The sequence below is a fragment of the Gadus morhua genome, chromosome 16 (assembly GCF_902167405.1).
Source record: "Gadus morhua chromosome 16, gadMor3.0, whole genome shotgun sequence".
In the NCBI taxonomy this organism is placed as follows: Eukaryota; Metazoa; Chordata; class Actinopteri; order Gadiformes; family Gadidae; genus Gadus; species Gadus morhua.
Window position 1 is genome coordinate 22318783 of NC_044063.1, and position 12991 is coordinate 22331773.

The 12991-nt window shown below is 50.1% G+C and overlaps 1 protein-coding gene and 1 long non-coding RNA gene across 2 annotated transcripts in view; one reads left to right on the forward strand and one right to left on the reverse strand.

Annotated features, from left to right (window-relative positions):
- LOC115560984 (A disintegrin and metalloproteinase with thrombospondin motifs 8) overlaps positions 1-12991 on the forward strand; it is a 16682-nt gene continuing 3691 nt past the window's right edge. Inside the window, exons 1-6 of the mRNA XM_030380721.1 lie at positions 1-1187; positions 2366-2605; positions 4615-4747; positions 9499-9666; positions 10788-11077; positions 11941-12127. Of these exons, the coding sequence (XP_030236581.1) occupies positions 477-1187; positions 2366-2605; positions 4615-4747; positions 9499-9666; positions 10788-11077; positions 11941-12127 (1729 nt within the window). The 5' untranslated portion in view covers positions 1-476. The remainder of the gene's footprint in view (positions 1188-2365; positions 2606-4614; positions 4748-9498; positions 9667-10787; positions 11078-11940; positions 12128-12991) is intronic.
- The window catches only part of LOC115560986 (uncharacterized), a 7275-nt gene continuing 5075 nt past the window's right edge, over positions 10792-12991 (reverse strand). Inside the window, exons 2-3 of the long non-coding RNA XR_003979869.1 lie at positions 11920-12110; positions 10792-11065 (exon numbers count right to left, since the gene is read on the reverse strand). This is a non-coding gene — a long non-coding RNA (uncharacterized LOC115560986). The remainder of the gene's footprint in view (positions 11066-11919; positions 12111-12991) is intronic.

Genomic DNA, 12991 nt, shown 5'->3' on the forward strand with positions numbered 1-12991 from the left:
ATGTGAGGGGAGGAAAGGAGTTGGAGGGGCCCCGCTGGGTTAATAACAGGAGCGCGGTGGTCAAACTGCTGCAGAAGGGGGGGGTGTCGCTCCACTTCCGATCCGTTTTATGCGAACGGTTCTCATCAAGTAGGAGTGGGAGGAGTATTTCCAGCAACGTACTGGATATCCAAAATAACCCCCTGGTGTCGGGAGAAGAGCAGAAGGTATAAATACCCCTGCTGTACCAGATCTCTATGGACCATAGGTGAGTGGTTGAACCAACACTAGGTAAGAGAAAGAGATTCTCAAGTTCTAGACTAGCAGAAAAGGACCTTAGCCGATCCAACCCTTTGACGGATCCACTCCGGCTGGAGAAACCATCTCTGACTTGTCCCTCCCGACCCGTTAGACCAGAGCGTCCAGCGAACACAACAGAAGAGTTGGTCAATGAGCATAATTTGTGTATTATTCTAGAGTGCGGTTTCCATTGCACAATGTGGTTGACACTTCGTTGTATATTTCTGTACCTGTGCGTAATCAACGTCGTGCTTTCTATGGTCTTTGAATCAGAGGATATTGTACCGGTCAGGATAAATGGAAGAGGCAGAGGGCGCTTCTGGAAAAGGAGCGAGGAACAGCCGAGATTCACTCTCAATGCCTTTGGCGAAGATTTCACGTTAAATCTGACGCCAGACACCAGCTTTATCGCGCCTTCGTTCACAGTCCAGCGCGTCACAGCCAAACATGTCGAGGTTTTACAAAGCGCTCCGGGTGCCCAACGACCAGATGTACTCCATGACTCGATACACCAACTCAGAGGCTGTTTCTACTCGGGGAACGTGGACTACAATCAGGACTCAGTCGTTGCTGTCAGCTTGTGTAACGGAATCTTCGGGTCATTCATTAACGAGGGAAAGGAATATGTGATTGAGCCAAAGCAGTTCGGCCTAGGACTCGGGGCTATCGAACAGCTGCATGTCATCAAAAGAAGAATTCACAACAATACAGTTCACAGTGGCCCGCTGTCACCTGGTCATCACAGTGAGGAAAGTCCAACGGAGTGGGACAAGGACCTTTTTACGCGCGGACTGCATGACGCACAGAGGAAACCTCGCCAGAAACGTTTTGTGTCCGCGCCACGATTTATCGAAACCTTAGTGGTTGCAGACGCATCCATGACCCAGTTCTATGGAGATGAAATCAAGGTAGGCTATAACCCAGCCCAACACGTGTTTCATCAACACTAGCCTTTTCAGAATGAAATAATAATACTAATGAATCATTATTATGACATCAATTACTAAATACGCCTACTAGTAGGATTTAAGAGTTGCGATACATTCATGTTTTCTAAAAAAGATGCGTGGTGCATCGTATATTTCAGGGAACCAATCGAGGTAATAGTACCAAAATGCCAAAAATGTTACTCCACATACTTTAAGACTTGGTCATTATTTGGCCTCAAACCCACTCACACATCCCTCCACCGATAGTGGAGCGTATCGAAAGAAGACGTTGGATGAACAATTCATACCAGAGGCTGTTTAATACACAAACGCTCTAGTAAAAAATAGAGGAAAAGTAAAACCATTGTGCATTTTTTCCATTTCCATCCCACTCATGGGATGTTTATAAAATACTTTCCAAAACAACCCACCCCGATTCTTGACTGCATCCTATTTCCCATTTATTTACCTCCCCATATTTTTCATATCTCAGTGTAAGAAAGACCATTGTTCAAATACCTTTTATATACGAGAGTGCAATTCTCATTTTGCATATAGGCCACACTGCCAGTTCCACAATAATAATCCTCTCTCCTCCTCCTCTCTTTCCTCCTCCACTCCTCCCCTCTCCCTCTCCTATCTCCTGTCATTTCTGTTCTCCGCCTGTCCCCCCTTCACCCCCCCCCCCCCCCCCCCCTCTGATCTCCTCTCTCCCCTTCTCTCCTCTCTTCGCCTCTCCACTTCATCCACCTCTCCTCCCCCCGTCTCCTCTGGTCTCTGGCCTCTCCCCTGATCTCCGCTCTCCCCTTCTCTCCGCTCTTCTCCTCTCCTCCCTCCCTCCACTTCATCCACCTCTCCTCCCCCCGTCTCCTCTGGTCTCTGGCCTCTCCCCTGATCTCCTCTCTCCCCTGATCTCCTCTCTCCCCTTCTCTCCTCTCTTCGCCTCTCCACTTCATCCACCTCTCCTCCCCCCGTCTCCTCTGGTCTCTGGCCTCTCCCCTGATCTCCGCTCTTCTCCTCCCCCCTCCCTCCACTTCATCCACCTCTCCTCCCCCCGTCTCCTCTGGTCTCTGGCCTCTCCCCTGATCTCCGCTCTTCTCCTCTCCTCCCTCCCTCCTCTTCATCCTCCTCTCCTATCTCTTGTTTCCGCCTCCCAGCACTACATCCTGACCCTGGTTTCCATGGCAGCGCAGCTGTATCAGCATCCCAGCATTAAGAACTCTGTGCACATGGTGGTGGTGAAAATGCTGGTCGTGGAGGATGAAGAGGTGGGCCCCGCTGTCTCCAGCAATGGAGGCCTTACCCTGCTCAACTTCTGCTCCTGGCAGCAGCAGTTCAACCCGCCTAGCCACAGGCACCCGGAGCACTACGACACGGCACTGCTCTTCACCCGAGAGGTGAGGCCTCCTTCCATCGCGGCCGTCCAGGCTGCCTAGCAGTTCCATTGGGGGAGTAGAGGAGCAGAGGAATGCTAGTGGTAGTCATGGCGTTTGTAAGTGGTTCTCCTGTGAGGCAAAGCAAAGTTAGCCTAGGATACGGTATATTTACCTTTATTTAGGGTTTTACATTACTACCAGCCTCTTGAGTTCTCTCAAAATGGCTGAGTATCTGCAAAAATAAATCCCAAGATGCATTCTGGCGTTCTAGCGCTACTGAGGATGTGAACACCCTTTTCCATCGAGTGGTCCACTTAGGAAGTCCTTATTTTGGCCGTTGAAGTACCTGCCACCAAGGGTACCACTACCAACATAGGATTAGGAATAAATTCTAAGATCTTTTATGAGTCGGGGAAAGGAGTATGGTTAAATTAAAGCAACAATCTCAAAGATTTGCATGTAAATAAATGTCTGTGAAGTCACTATCTATGAAAGCCCTTTCATTTGCACTATTATGATTATGAGAAATCACATGCAGCGCACAGTGTGTGACGTATTTCAACCCACCGCTGTGGACGGGTGATGGAACATAGTCGGCCGATCCTCTGAGCTAATGTAACAAACTCCATCCAACTCGTTCTGTATGAAGCGGCGGACATTTCTTTCCCGTTTTTTTCTCTGCTTGTGCTGCAAGCTGCCAAATGTCAGATCACAGGTGACAATGTTTGGATCTTTGGGATGAGTGGTCCAGAAAAAAGCCTGCAGGCATTGCTTATCGCCATAGGCGTCGCCAAAGACGAACTAAACGTAATTTTAAATGAAGTATTTAAATGCATGTGAAGGATGAAGTTTGGTGAGTGTTTGTCAATCGCGCCTACAGCTCCCCGCCTCCAGCAACATGAATGGTCGAAAAAAATATGAAACGGAAAAAAGTTAACGTTCACCCAGACGATAAGATTTACTTAAAAAGTCATCCTGTTGCAGTGGATTCTTATGTCAGGTTAAGCATCCAATCTGCATGGTGATGCACTAAGTGTTGAGCAATTAGCAAGAGCTGAATAGGATGGATGGAAGGGTTTATTCAGTTGGATAACTTAAGATTCAATTAATGGTAGCCAATCTCTTTGGTTGTTTCCAAGATAAGAGTGCAGATGGCTCCTGCTGCATGAACTACCTAAGCGCCGAGAACTCAACAGACCTCACAAGATGACATGACTGAAATTTCCGGGGTCTTTCTAACCCACACTGCATCCAGACTTGACCCTTCAAGCTATTCACGCTGACTGCTGTTTTGAATTTTAACTCAAACCAGACTTTTGAATGCGGTGGAAATTAACACAATGATACACGTCATTTGGGGTTTCATTTTACTGTGCCTGTGTCTGTGTGTGTTTCGGTCTTTTAACAAGTGCTTTCTTAATGTTTTGCAACCAACCTCAGATGCAATTCTTAATGAATCTGCCATACCTGTGTTGGTGTTTGTGCCCATGGTAACGATGATCCAGCCTCATTTTCAAGGTGCACAGACGCTGAAGCTGAGCTGCAGATGCAAATCCAGATGTGTTTTAAATCAAGGAGGGCTATTTCTTGTGGTTTGTAAAAGCCAGCTTGTGGCCATAGTCCAGCATGCATCCATTTCAATCAAACAGAGCTGAATTGCATCCAAAGAGGAGGAAAGACTGTATGCTGGTTCCTATTTACAAGCCCAACTTCTGATACAAGCATGCTGTTCATTTGACCACATTATGGCCTTCTATGTGCCCATGGGCCAAGAAGATTTATTCACTCACATTTTATGATGGAAACATTAGACATGTTTTTAAATGCTTTGGAAAAATGAAGACTGCACAGGCAGCAACCAAACACATCTCAAGTTTGCTCATTGCACGGGTTTACAAAACAAAGAAGCTTTCCATTATCATTCTGAAATGCCTCGGTTACTGAGTGACTGTTCTCGTCCAAACCTTTTCTCCAGAGAGACATGGGGTTTGACCTGTCTTTTGTTTTTGATATTCTTGTTTGTGTCTTAGGACATCTGTGGATACCAGAGCTGTGAGACGGTGGGCGTGGCAGACGTAGGCACCATGTGTGATCCCAAGAGAAGCTGCTTCGTCGTCGAGGACGATGGCTTGCAAGCAGCGTTCACCGTTGCCCACGAACTGGGTGAGTCCCTCCTAGGTTTTTAGAAAACTTTGATGCCCAGTAGGTTCACTGTAATACACCTTGCACATGCCCAGTAGGTATCACTGTAATACACCTTCACATGCCCAGGAGTTATCACTGTAATACACCTTGCACATGCCAAGTAGGCACCACTGAATTACACCTTGCAAGTGTCTGGTTGGTATCACTGTAATATTACTGTAATACACCCTTCATACAAAGTGTGTTTGTTATTTTACAGCTGATTGTGAGACAAACAATTCTTGAGCTGGCGAATAACTTTATTCGGAATGTCAACAAAAAGGAGAGCAGATTTGTTTAATATCTGGTCTTCTATTGCAAATCCAAGTTCATATCAATATTATATATTATATAAGTTATTGTAGCAGGTCAGAGAGCGTGCGGAGACCACAGTTCGACTTCCCTCACTGGGAGCTTTTTTATTTAAAATGGTAGCAAACAAAACAGAGACTTGAAACTATGAATTAAGGTCCAGGAAAGTCCTCGCGTTCAGCGCTCCGCGACCTGCGATCTCTGGTGGGGATTGCGTTGTATCTCTTTCTGCTCCCCGGTCTGGTTCCTACTAACAACAAAGCAGGCACATAAATACAAACACTCCCTGATTGGCCTGAGTGCTGACACCTGCTCGCACTCAGGTCCAACCCCCTCCCAGCCAATCCGTGTGCGCTCCCAACCTGCCCATACTCCCCAGGAGAAAGGGAAGATCAAAGTTAGGAGCAACAGGACCCCTGAAGACCCTCGCCCTGACCGAACGGGGGGGTGGGGCCTGGACTAGGGACATATTGCCCGAGCTCTTCCCTCTCCGGTAACGTCGACGCAAATGCGACAGGGACCGCATCGTTCCACCTCTTTAGGAGGTTGATGTGGTAGACCTGCTTGTTTTCGCCCCTTTCCGAACGCGCTACCCCTAATCCACATCCCCGACCCGCCGTGTGACCACAAAGGGCCCTTGCCACTTCGCGAGTAATTTGGTGCTAGAGGTGGCAATAGTTCAAGGACCCTTATCCCCCGGGGTGAGATCGCGTAATCTAGTCCCTCTGTCGCACAGGCGTCTCTGACTCACCTGGGCCCGGTGAAGTGCTCAAGTGACAATACCCCTAGTGAGTGAAGCTTTGCACTCAAGTCCATGACGTACTGGATTTCGTTCTTGCTGTCACTGGACCCCTCCTCCCAGTTTTCTTTAATGAGGTCCAGGACGCCCCTGGGCTTGCGCCCATTAAGCAACTCAAATGGGGAAAACCCTGTGGAAGCCAGGGGCACTTCCCGCACTGCAAACAACAGAGGGTCTAGCCATTGATGCCAATTTCGAGCATCCTCGTGTACGAACTTACGGATCATGGACTTTAACGTCCGGTTAAAGCTCTCACACAAGCCGTCCGTGGCTGGGTGATAGACGCTTGTGCGGATGGCCTTGACCTTCAACAACCCGTAAAGTTCCCTAATCGTGCGTGACATGAAATTAGTGCCCTGGTCAGCAAGAATCTCTTTCGGGATTCCCGCCCGCGATATGACATGAAACAACGCCTGCGCAACACTCTTCGCGGAGATGTTGCACAACGGAATTGCTTCCGGGTATCAGGTTGCGCAGTCGATCAGGACTAACACAAATCGATACCCGTGTGCGGAACATTTTAATGGCTCGATAATGTCCATGCCAACGGGGTCGAAGGGGGTTTCCACCAGGGGAAGGGGCCGTAAGGGAGCCCTGGGGACGTCCGGGGGATTCACCAACTGGCACTCGGAGCAGGATGCGCACCACCTGCGCACCTCCGCCCGAATTCCCGGCCAATAGAATCGGGCTATTATCCAGTTAGGTGTTTTATCGTACCCCAAATGGCCCGCCATTGGGCTATAATGCGCCGCCTGGAAAACCATTTCCCGGCGGCTCCTGGGTACCAGCAACTGGGTGACAACCTCCTCACTCTGGGTGTCACGACTCACCCGATAAAGCCTATCCCTAACCACTATAAAGTGTGGGTAGGTCAGCGCTGCGTCTGGCCGGACCTTACTCCCATCAATAGCTATCACCTGGTCGTAGGCTGAGCTCAGTGTGGAGTCACGAGACTGCTCGAGGGGGAAATCCTCCACCGGTGGGAACCTCGGCGCTGGGACCTTGGGTTGGGAATCCCCCGCCTCCCCCGATCCCTGAGCAGCGTCGTCCGCCCCCGCCTCGGCGCAGAACACAGCACACGACTTACATGTCCCTACCGGTCGTGTCCGCACCCCCATAGTCTCCCTAACAGCCTGAGTCCAGCAGTGCCTGGTGCGTACCCGCTGTATCTTCACCGGGATACGGTACACCTCGGCAGGACCGTGGGGAGGAGACGGGGCACCGGTGACGCGGACGACCTGGCCCACCTCCATTAGAGGGCAATCCCGCCGGAAGTGACCAGGCCGCCCGCACCTCCAACACCCTTCCCCTGCCGTCTGAGCGCCCGTCTGCGGAGTGGGGGTGGGAGATGATTCACGTGCCCGCTCCGGAACGGGGACCCCCCCTCTCACCCTCGGCGCCGGGCTTGGCCTGTCCCGTCGTAGGGCAGCTGCACCGGTGCGTGGGACCGGTGTTGGTGGTCGCTGGGCCGTCGGTGGGGGCTGCAGCTGGCTCTCCGCCAGGTCGACCGCAGCGGAGAAGCTCTCGGGCATGTGGTACCGGACCCAGGCGGAGGTCCTGGCCGGAAGCCTCTCAACAAACCTCTCCAGGGCCACCTGCTCCACCACGTCCTCTGCCGAGTTCTGGTCTGGAACCAGCCACCTCCTCGCCTGGTCTTGCAGCTGCTGGGCAAAGGCGAAGGGACGGTCCCCCTCAGTGAACGCCAGCGTCCGGACCGGCGACGATGTTCTTCCGGGTAGAGGCCAAGCCGGTCCCGGATGGTCCTGGCGATGGTACCATAGTCCTGCTGGGCCCCGGCCGGCAGACTGTGGGCCGCAAGCTGGGCCTCCCGCATCAGGAGCGGCAGGAGACAATGAGCCCACTCCTGATGAGGCCACCCGGAGACCTCGGCCACCACCTGAAAAGTCTCCAGGAAGGCCTCCGCATCGTCCGCCTCCCCCATCTTTGGGACGTGGATGTTGGCCACGGGTCCTGCTCCCCTGGGTCCCTCGCCGCTTCCCACGGGAGGAGCTCCCGTATGACGGCCCAATCGGCCGCCAAGGACTGGGCCAGCTCTGTGAGCACCTCGCTTTGAGTCTGCTGGAGCTGGCCCTGCCGTTCCGCCATCTGGGCCAAATGCCCGAGCACGCTTCCCAGCGGTGACTGGTCCATGTCTGCTCCCGCCCCGTATTGGGCTCCGCTGTAGCAGGTCAGAGAGCGCGCGGAGACCACATTTCATCTTCCCTCACTGGGAGCTTCTTTATTTCAAATGGTAGCAAACAAAACACAGACTTGAAACTATTAATTAACGTCCGGGAGAGTCCTCGCGTTCAGTGCTCTGCGACCTGCGATCTCTGGTGGGGATGGCGTTGAATCTCTCTCTGCTCCCAAGTCTGGTTCCTACTAACAACAAAGCAGGCACATAAATACAAACACTCCCTGATTGGCCTGAGTGCTGACACCTGCTCGCACTCAGGTCCAACCTCCCCCCCCCAGCCAATCCGGTGCGCTCCCAACCTGCCCAGACGTCGCACGTCCCCCCACAGTTATATATTTGCATCAATGTTTGTTGCCACGGAAGGGATCTTCAAAAAGGAGGACTAACAGGATGCACACCCACAAAAATGTACAATAACATGCACATGTACAGAGACACACACACACACATACACCCACACACATACACACACACACACACACACACACACACACACACACACCACACACACGTATATAGACACATACACATAAGCAATAACTTCTCGGCTGGCGTTGAATGCTGTCCGCCCTTGGCCTCACTGGTCTAAACCCAGTCTCAGGGGCCAATCACACTAGGGCCGTTTGCCTGTTCCGTGCTGCAGGAAGATTCAGCACGATTCCCCCCCTCCCCACTCCCCCCGCTGGCCCGGGGTCACACTGCTCCCAAAGGCCATGGCCTGGGCACGATTGCTCCTTTATACATACGTCATCACGTCGTAATGCGATAAATACGTCATCACCAAGCGTGGTGTCCAGCTGCGACTGAATGCTGTCGTCGGCCCAAATTTCAAGTAAACACTCACTTCACTATCGCACCAACGTAAACCCACTCGTGAACCGCTTGCCGGCATTGTTTAAAATTATTGTTGTGGGGAAAAAGGGCATGGACCTATAAAGAAAGAAGGGTCACGCAAGGACTACGTCATCCCGCTCATGTTGCGTATCCGCGCGTGTCATCTCATTAGCATCTGTACTTTGGCCACGGCACACCTCTCCCAAGTGTGCCGTGGCCAAGGGGCTGTTCCGTGCTTGAGTACGGATGGCGTGGTCACACTAGCCAAACGTTCGAGACTTTAGTATGCAAATGAGCTTGGGCACAGGGCCACGGCCCTAGTGTGAGTGGCCCCTCATTGAGGGGGAGAGCCCAACACACATGAGTATTTATAGTTTCCCTCATTAAGCTCACCAACCACAGTTGCGTCTGTCCCTGCAACCAGGCTGCCCCGCCCCCTTGTCTGCAGCCGACGCCAAGCCACGCCCACTCACGCCACAGTGTTATAGACAGAAGGGGCGATTGAAATCATGTGTTTGCCTCAAAGCACCATTTATCAAAGCAGTCTTTATGGGAGGTTGATTATTGATCAGTGATGTTCTGGTGCAGGCCATGTGTTGAGTATGCCCCATGATGACTCCAAGACCTGTGAGAGGCTGTTTGGGGCCCTGGGGGGCCAGCACCTCATGGCCCCAGTGATCCTGAACCTCAGCAGGACCGCCCCCTGGTCGCCCTGCAGTGCCCTCTACGTCACAGAGTTCTTCGACAACGGACACGGTGGGTGAAGTCAGAGGCCGGTAGAAGGATGACAGGTCACGTTTACAGTAGATTCAGTAGATGCAATTGCTGACCGCATGCAGTTGTTTGCACATCGTACTTTGAAGTCGTTGTCTCTTAGGAAAAAGGATTAAGATGAAATTATAGGAAAGCGAAAATAGATTTATCACAATCACAATCATTTACTGAGCTAGAGTAATCATGTCTAGTCAGAGTATTGCGAGGAAGTCTGAATCACCACATGTCACAAGCAGTTCATCTCATTGCCCAAAAAGGAAGTGTAGGATTGCCGTTGTGGTTTGAGAGTGTTACTACGTTGGGCCAGGGTTCACTCCAGGGATCAACAAAGCATGCTGTAGTTTCTCACACCATCTCTCGCCTATACTCATTCACAATTTCTCTCCCGTTAAAACATGTTTTGACAACCACAAAATGACAGGTTTGAGAAGTAGTTTAGAGTAGCTCTTTTGGTTTCTAATATCAGTCTCTCCTGCTCTCCTTCTCTCAGCTCAGTGCTCAGCACTGTGTGGGCCTTTCTGGATTGTTTTGCATTAGGGGACGACCACGGTCCCAGAACCTACTTTTCCACTGACTCATACTACTGACTTTTTCCTGCTGCAGACTCCCTGCGCCAAGGCAACAGCTGTCATCAGCTAAATATGTTCTTTATCAGTTGGAAAATGTCTCCACAGAAGACTAATGTGAAGAATCATTCCTCACGCGATACGTCAGCCACACAACTGTGGACAATGTCCCTATTCAATGCAATATAAGTTCATTAAAAAACAATAAATATTGAAAGGAAAGAAGAAGCTGGATTCAATTTGAATGCTTTCTGATAACTTAAAAGGAGTACAGTGTTTTGACTCGCATGTAGGATTGGGTTTATTATTTATCTCTTCAGGGTTTAGGTGAAAAAGTGTCTTAGCCATTTCTTTCAACAATATCCAACATCCAAACGTATCAAAGAAAAAATACACTATAAAGAAAAAAACAATAGCAGCAACTATTTGACTCGTCTGTTAGTCACTATATAGAATACTGGTAGGAATAGTAAAGGCCCCATGCGTGACCGTGTTGGACTGAAGTCTGTCCACTCATTAACCCCTGACCCCTCTCAGGAGACTGCCTGCTGGACGCCCCGGAGACGGCCATGCCGCTGCCCCGGGGGCTGCCCGGCCGCACCTTCAGCCTGGACCGCCAGTGCCAACAGATCTTCGGAGAGGAGTTCCTCCGCTGCCCCAACACGTCGGACAGCGAGCCCTGCTCCCAGCTCTGGTGCCACGAGGAGGGCGGCCACCACTGCACCACCAAGAACGGCAGCTTGCCCTGGGCCGACGGCACCGCCTGCCCCAACGGAACATGTCTTCATGGGATGTGCCGGGCCACCCAGGAGGTCCTGCAGCCACGGGTGAGAGTCATGTTGGATAGTGAACCAACAGCATTAATCAAATGGATACCTATTTTATTATATATACAGATGCATCCGCTTGGTCACCTGATTCTATATAAATATTTTATGATGATACCCTATATCCTATTCTCATTTATTAAATTTCATATTTTGGACTTTGTTCCATATTCATTACGTAGTCCACACTTCATTGTCCAGTTATCCCCTGTGTTACTCTATATCCTGACAGACCTTCAGACTCATCACTTTTACGATAATGTTGCTACCCAAATAAATCTAATCAAGAGTACTCATCTAAAATAACATCCCCACTAGGATCGTTTTCTTCTATAAGCCTTCTTTCTTTGTTCAAACATCCTCTCTGCCCCTTTCCCATATCTGCTCACATTTACACAATCTGTTGCCTGATAAATGAAGTTTATCATTTGTATTCATTAGTTTGGCTCAGTTGCTCTGAAATCCTCTTTGTATATTCTATGTGTGAAAATCTGCACGTCTGTTTGTAGACGTCCTTACAGTAAGGCAAATAGCTGCTCCAAATCATGTAAAGTCTGGAAACAACACACACACACGCACACACACACACACACACACACACACACACCACACACACACGCACACACACACACACACACATACACACACACACACACACACACGCACACACACACACACACAAAATGTATGTCGACATGGACAACATACATGCTACGCATCTGAACTGTATTCCCGTTAATGAAGCCCTTAACCAGGTCTTGTGTGTGCTGAGGCACAAGGCCGCTCTGGGCCCGCTCTCAGCAGGCCCAGAGCGGCCCCAGTGTGCCCGGCTCTAACCAGACCTTTCCTCCTGGTCTCCTCAGGTGGTGGTAGACGGGGGCTGGGGCCTGTGGGGGTCGTGGCGGGAGTGTTCCAGGACCTGCGGGGGCGGAGTGGAGTTCTCCTATAGAGAATGCCAGGACCCTGTACCCCAGAACGGGGGGCGGTACTGCGAGGGCCAAAGGGTGCAGTACCGCTCCTGTAACCCACAGCCCTGTGAGGACAGTGATGGTAAGACATGTAGAGATGGAAACCATCCCTATGGAGGATTTGTGTTGCTCCATATTTGATTGATTATTTGTATTTGTGTGCTGAATGAGTTGAGAGTCGTGAGTTGAGAATACATTGGTCATTTAGAAATTATGAATTATATTTCAGCTACGTCTTGCATTTGGAAGATGCAAGCCAAACTATGTACTGCATTTATCAAGTCCCATTTCGGTTACCATCAGAACTATAAGTCACGTGACATAGCCAGTTAGGCCTACCAAGTTGAATAAATGTTTTGACCCAGACAGAACCTTATCGATTGTATATAACACTGTTCTATTTTCTGTTACAAACATGCTGGGTCTGAAGGGTTCTGTGGACGTTTGCTGGCAGAACCACAGACCCTGAGTCGCCTTTGTGAGCATTACGTCTCACTTCTTTCAATCTCACATGTATGGGAGTTCAAGTATTTTATCCTGGAGTCATGTTTCCAGTGCTGGGTTGATCCCAGACCAGTTACTGCTGTGCCAGCAGTAACTGCCAGTTACTGCTGTGTGACCCCATGGCTCATGGTGTGTTGTAGATGTATCATACACCACCCGCACGAGTTGCTCTTCGGGGAAGAACAGGCTATTCATTGGCTCATTGGCTATTTGTTTGTCATTGTTAGCTACATTAGCCTCTTTAGCAAGCCATATCGGAAAAAAAAAACCACAAAAACTTTACATTGTATTGCTCCCACAGCAAGACCGTGCAATGCATTAATTGGTGACCGGATTAAAGCAGCAATGTTATCAAGTGTGTAAGAGCAGAAATCAATATTAAAAATCAATATTAAAACGACCAACGTGGCACAAATACAAAGAAAATATAAGTAAAAAAAAT